Source organism: Gymnoscopelus braueri (genome assembly GCF_963280865.1).
Source record: "Gymnoscopelus braueri genome assembly, chromosome: 17".
In the NCBI taxonomy this organism is placed as follows: Eukaryota; Metazoa; Chordata; class Actinopteri; order Myctophiformes; family Myctophidae; genus Gymnoscopelus; species Gymnoscopelus braueri.
The window spans coordinates 17,929,207-17,936,060 of NC_137617.1; the positions used below are offsets into that span (position 1 = coordinate 17,929,207).

Genomic DNA, 6,854 nt, shown 5'->3' on the forward strand with positions numbered 1-6,854 from the left:
CTTCTACCTCTCTCTCTATTGTGGGGAAGGCTTTTGCAGAAAATAGCAGATCGACAAGCTCACAACGTTGTATGAAATGTCATATTTGTTTATGGCTCATGACCGAAATAAACTTTAACTAACTAACGCTAAGCTAGCCCACATAAGCTAACGTCACATCTCTCTCTCTCTCTCTCCTCCCTCTCTCTGTCTCCTTCTACCTCTCTCTCTCTCTCTCTCTCTCTCTCCCTTCCGCAGGGTAACCAAGAGGCCCCAGCACCCCTGAAGCCATGGCCCAGCCCTACCCCCCCACCCAGTACCCTCCGCCCCCGCAGAACGGGATCCCCGCCGAGTACGCCGCGCCCCACCCCCACCCGCCGGCCGACTACACGGGCCAGAGCACGGTCGCCGAGCACGCCCTGGCGCTCTACACGCCCACACACACGCAGAGCGACCTGCCGGGGAGCGACAACACCACGCCCCGCCCTCACGGCCACCACAGTAACGGTGAGTCACCATAGTGCGGTTGTTGTTCTCAAACTGTTTCCCAAATAGATATATACTTGGCCCGCGGAACCTCCAACTGAGAATGTTTTGTGCCAGGGACCTATGGAAGCAAACATTTGAGTTAAAAATGTTCACTTTAATATTATGTATTCAATGTTTTGCACAAATGTTCACTATTTTTCAAAAATAGCAGATCTACAAGTGCACCCTGTGCCACGCTATGAGCTTGTATATCTGCTATTTTTGAATAGCCAAACAATGAAATATCAAAGTATATTTAAAAAAAAAATCACACCTAGTGTGAAGTGGGCGGTGTGGTCACAGTGGTCATCACAGTGATGGAAGTTCACTTAAAGAAAAGTAATATTGTGGACCAACCATTGTACACCCCTAACTTAAGTGCATAGTCCTATTTATAGGGCTATGCACATGTGTCATGTTTCACTAGCCAATCACAGTCCTGAATAGACTGTGATTGGCCAATCACGGTGCAGGGTTAGGGGGGGTACAATGGTGGCCAATCACAGCGCAGGGTTGGGGGGGTGCAATGGGTGTCGATGTCCAAACCTCACATATAGGGGCGGTTTCACCGCCCAAAAATCACACCCAGTGTGAAGTGGGCGGTGTGGTCATCACAGTGGTCATCACAGTGATGGAAGCTCACTTTTTTAAAAAAATGTTTTTTTTTAAGTGCATAGTACTATTTATTGGTTATTAATGTCATCATGTGTCTCGCTAGCCAATCACAGTGCTGAATAGAGTCAGCCAATAGAGTCAGCCAATCACAGTACAGCTAGGGGTGTACTAATGAGCCAATCACAGTACAGCAAATGTGTACTAATGGGGTGTCCCAACCCCACTTATAGGGGCACCGCCAAAAATATTGAAATTAACACATTGCGAACCTATTTAAAGCCGCAGCGTGCCAGTCGCGTAGATCTACGCGAACCGCCGATTCCCATGTTAAGTGCCCCAGGTGCACTTTCCGATTTTTTTTGATCCATTTCCGTTTCCGGTTTCGGTCGGAAACGGAATTATTCGGGTTCCGGTTTTTTCGATCGTATCCGCTTCCTGTCTGGGATCCTGTTTAAAACTCGATTTTCTCTGGTTGTTGTTTTTCTCCTCGCTGATCACTGTTTACCGTTCATCGGCTGTAGCTTCAAGATGGCGGCACGGATTTGGAAACTGTTTTCGCTCGCCGTTTCTCACGGATCCGCTGTGTGTTTAGAACCAAATGAACGCGCACTTTTAACTTATTTAGCGAGGTCTGTGGCGACATGAAAAAAACTAAAAAACAACAATAAAACGCTGGCACTGGTGAGTACATTATGAGATTAAACTCTGGCATGGAATGTGTTAAAGTGGTTAAAATGATTGTGACGATATATTAACACATTTTGCCCGGGACCCCCTGGTACCCCGTCAAGGACCCCCTGGGGGTCCCCGGACCCCACTTTGAGAACCAATGACCTAGTGTTCTGTATAGGTACTGTACGACCTCTGTGCACGTGTTGAGTGTATTCCGCACACACGCGCACACACACACACACACATGCTCGCACAGGTACACACACACACACACACACAGATCTCAAGAAGTATATTCTTCATCAAGGATGCCCGCTGGCCTGGCGGTCCGGGCACATGCCGCATGTGGGCTCTGGTGCAGCCCTGCCAGCATGTCGCGGCTTTTGGGTCCCGATCCCGACGACCTTTTTCCGCGTGTCGCTCCCCGTCTCTCTCTCTCTCTCTCTCTCTCTCTCTCTCTCTCTCTCTCTCTCCCTGGTTTCCTGTCAATCTCCCACTGTGTACTGTGAATGGAGACAGAAAAGCCTTAGAAAATATGTATTCTTCATCAATTAAACTACAGTATCAAAACTCTCCCTCAAACACAATGCTCATATACTAGTCTCTCTCTCTCTCTCTCTCTCTCTCTCTCTCTCTCTCTCTCCTCTCTCTCTCTCTCTCTCCTCTCTCTCTCTCTCTCTCTCCTCTCTCTCTCTCTCTCAATCTCACTGGCACTCGCCAGAAAAAAACAGAAGCTATTTCCCCAAATGTTGGGGTGCTATAAACAAAACAGGAGACAGAGGTGAGAGTGAAGGCAAGAGTGAGAGTGAGAGTGAAAGCAAGACAGAGTGAAGCCGAGAGAGAGAGAGAGTGAGAGAGGAGAGACTGAAACAGAGACAGAGAGAGAGTGAAGGCGAGCAGGAGAGAGAGTGAAGGCGAGAGGACAGCGCGAGAGAGAGCTCTCTCTCCTCTCTCCCCCTGCTGCCATCTTTTCAATTTGGAGGTTTTAAATGTAATTTGTTTCTCGCTCTCTCCCGGCCTCCACTGTCTGGACGGATGTGCCAGACTTCAGCCTTAATGGAGGGAGAGAGAGGAAGACGGCCGGACGGAGAGGACAGATCAACAGGATGGACAAACAGATGGAGAAAGAGAGAAGGAAAGGAGAGATTACATCTGGGCTTAAATTACAGACAGGCGGGCAGAAAGGGACGAGAGAGGAAGAAGCAAAAAAAAAAAAGGCAGAGAGGAGAGATGAAGAATTGAGTTTTGAATGGAGGATTGTCTGCTGTATTTAACATGCTACAGTATGAAGAGTAACTAAAGAACATTTACTCAAGTGCGGTACTTTACTTGAGTATTTCCCCTTTTCAACAGTTTATACTTACGCAAAAATTTAAGTAGATTTACTCCTCTACAATTATTTGACAGCTTTAGTTACTAGTTACTTTGTAGATTTAGATTATTATTTAAAAAAAACATACATGAACTACTTAAGCCCTATTTTATACCCTATTTGAAATTAATTGATCAAATAAGATTGATACATTTTGAAACGTTTTATTACTTTTCCTTAGGTACTGTATACTTTGATAACTATACTTTTGTACTTTTTACTCAAGTAAGATTTGACTACAGGACTTTTACTTGCAACAGAGCATTTCTACAATGTGGTATTGCTACTTCTACTCAAGTTTAAAAAATAAAATCTGAGTACTTCTTCCACCACTGGTAATGGCAGTTCTTTGACTTTTAAGTCTTCCTCATCATTTATCTGATGTATATTTCAGAGCCCTCCGCTGCCTGCTCCCTCTTAGCATCACAGTCCACCTTTAATATTGTAGCATTCTGCTCAGACTGATGTAGGTCACTGTTTGGCACTGTGTGTGCTTTTGGAGTGGTGGGTGGTACGCTCTGAGGAATGCACCCCCTGAACCCCCCTATACTACACACACACACACACACACACACACACACACACACACACACACACACACACACACACACACACACACACACACACACCCTCTGTCTGTCTCTGACTGCCTTTCTGAAGACTTTTTCACAGCGTACTTCACAGTTCACACAACATGAAAGACTTTAAAAAAGAATCTTAGAAAATGCACGTGTAAGAGAGAGAGAGAGAGAGAGAGAGATACAGAGGAGAGAGAGATACAGAGAGAGAGAGATACAGAGAGAGAGAGAGAGAGAGAGATGAGAGAGGAGAGAGAGAGAGAGACAGATACAGATACAGATACAGAGGGGGGGAGAGAGAGAGAGAGAGAGAGGAGAGAGAGAGAGAGAGAGAGAGAGAGAGAGAGAGAGAGAGAGAGAGATAGAGTGAGTGAGAAAATTGGGAAGGATTATTAAGCTTGCTTTAGAGTTTTCTAGAAGACAGCTTGGCTTTCTCTCGCGGGCATTACCTAAGTCCCATGCATAGGAGCTCTCTCTCTCTCCTCTCTCTCTCTCTCTCTCACACACACACACACACACACACACACACACACACACACACACACACACACACACACACAACACACACACAGACAGCATTCACAGCAGGGACAGACTATGGCGGCAGAATATCGCTCACAAATGAGCAGTATTTCACCTGTATTTCAGCACGTATACTCTATTTCACCGCACACACACACAACACGCACACACACACGCACACACACGCACACACACACACACACACACCCCCGCTCAGGATATCCGCGGCGCTAGTTATTAGCTGCACAGCCGCATGTCACCGCTAGTTGAAGAGCCTTCAAACTGTCACGGCCAATCAGATTGGACTAGGGTACAGTAGTATATATAGACAGTGATGGGGGGGAGCGGTGGTAGTCCAGAGAGAGAGAGAGAGAGAGAGAGAGAGAATGCACGGATAGAGTCAGCATTACTGCAAGTGTTTTAACACACACTGTGGAGTTTGTCACAGGCTGTAACTGTTACTGTCAGGAGAGCTGGAGAGGACTGAGCAGAGATAGTTATTGGAGGATGACAGAGAGAGAGAGAGAGAGAGGGAGGGGGGGGTTGGATATACGTCGCTGTCGGGCAGAAACCTCTTATCTCCATATTTTAACTTTTTGAGTTTTTTCCGTAAATGAACGCCCTACTTGATCGTACCACAGCGTCACGCAAAAAAAGCACCAAAAGTAGCAGATCTACAGTACAAGCTTGAGTTTTGAGCTTGTAGATCTACTACAAAAAACAGCTACTTTTGCTGTTTTTTGAATTTTGAAACCTGAAAAGCGGCAGTTTTGTACATGTGAGTTTTTTCCACCCTGACAGAGACCATATACAGTAGAGTAAGTACTGTAGAGTACAGACTTCCAGGGTGGCCTTAAGCCATTCAATCCGGGAACGCATCTGTGTCGTTTTAGATGTCTTTGGCTATTAAAAAAATAGCAGATCTACAAGCTTCATAGTGAGTGCTGTGCGATGAGCTTGTAGATCTGCTTTTTTTTTTTTTTATATCATGAAAATGTTTGCAAATCTTTGAATATATATATATTTTTATAAAGTTTTTCTTTTTTACTAAAATCTTTCTACAAATGTCTTTTTGATTTTTTTTTTTTTACTTATGTTGCTATATCAGTGCTCCTCAAACTTCTTTCATGTCAAGGACCCCCAAAATGATATGTATTTGTCCGCGGACCCCCCCATCTCAAAATATTTTGTCCCAGGGACCCCCAGAAGCAAAGATTGGAGTTATAAATGTACATTATATTTAAAAAAAAATTACGATAAAAAAAAAAACATAGCAGATCTACAAGCTCGTAGCACGGCACTCGGTGCCGCGCATTGAGCTTGTATATCTGCTTCTTTTTTTTTTTGAATGGCCAAAGAAATCTAAAACGACAGAGATGCGTTCCGGGATCGAATGGGTTAACAGCCAGACTTACAGCAGTGGCTGGGAAAAGAATTGCATTGTTAACCTGTATTAACCCTGAGTTTTCTCCTTTCTTATTCTTTTATTTTTGTACCCTTTTCTCGCACCTTACATTTTCCCTACACGCTCACCTGGCAGGCAGACCGGAAACAAACTCGCAGCTACTCGACAGCTACTGTACTTAAAGTAATACTAGGTAACGTTTTCAACAAAACTAAAGTTAAATTGTATATCTTTTGCGAGTGGCAAAAGTTTCACAACACCCACTCCGTGAATTTCACCCCCGGAAGCCTTTTATTTATATATTTTCTATTGAACGTGTACGGGGGGGACTTTCCCGGGAAAATGACGTTCCTGGCCAACGTCATGACGTCGTGGCCGACGTCCTCAGGAACTACCGCAACGGTTTCCTGTTTGGCCAGGAACTACCGCGCTATTAACAAAAAGGAACCTCACGCTGATTTTAAGATAATGTAGGATTGGAAGATCGAAAAAGAACAGAAAAAGAAAGCACAGCTCATGGTAACTAATGCTCCACTGGCTAAGAGAAACGATCCGTAGATAGTATAAAACAATTAAAAGATCGCTTTTTGAAACGCTTCCGGCTTCCGGTGAAAACGAATGGAATTCTGGGTAATCGAGGACTAGGGAAATTGTATGCAGTGACGGTAGTGACCAGCAGAGGTTGCTAAAAATCGTTATTTGTGATTCTGCATTGTACAACTTTAAAGTACCTAAAGTAAAAGTACAAAAATATTTGAAAATAGCAGATCTACAAGCTCACAGCGCGTCGCACCGCGACGCGTTGTGAGCTTGTAGATCGGCTATTTTCAAATAGCCTATAGGTATAAAATAGGGCTAAAGTGGTTAATGTATGTTTTATAATGTCATAATTTATATCTGCAAAGTAACTAGTAACTCAAGTTTTCAAATAATCGTAGTGGAGTAAAAGTACAATATTTGCCCCTGAGATGTAGTGGAGTAGAAGTAAAAGTACTGACAATTGGAAATACTCCAGTAAAGTAAAAAATACCTCAAAATTGTACTTAAGTACAGTACTTGAGTACATGTACTTAGTTACTTTACACCACTGCGTGCTGTCACTATATATACGTATTATTATTATTTCCATATTGTTATCGCTCTCTCTCTCTCTCTCTCTGAAGTCGGTCGTCTAAACAGCTGT

The 6,854-nt window shown here is 44.1% G+C and overlaps 1 protein-coding gene across 1 annotated transcript in view; it reads left to right on the forward strand.

Moving 5' to 3' along the window:
- Positions 1–237: 237 nt before the first annotated feature.
- The window catches only part of rbfox3a (RNA binding fox-1 homolog 3a), a 47,127-nt gene continuing 40,510 nt past the window's right edge, over positions 238–6,854 (forward strand). Inside the window, 2 exon segments of the mRNA XM_080455647.1 lie at positions 238–458; positions 460–486. Of these exon segments, the coding sequence (XP_080311773.1) occupies positions 270–458; positions 460–486 (216 nt within the window). The 5' untranslated portion in view covers positions 238–269.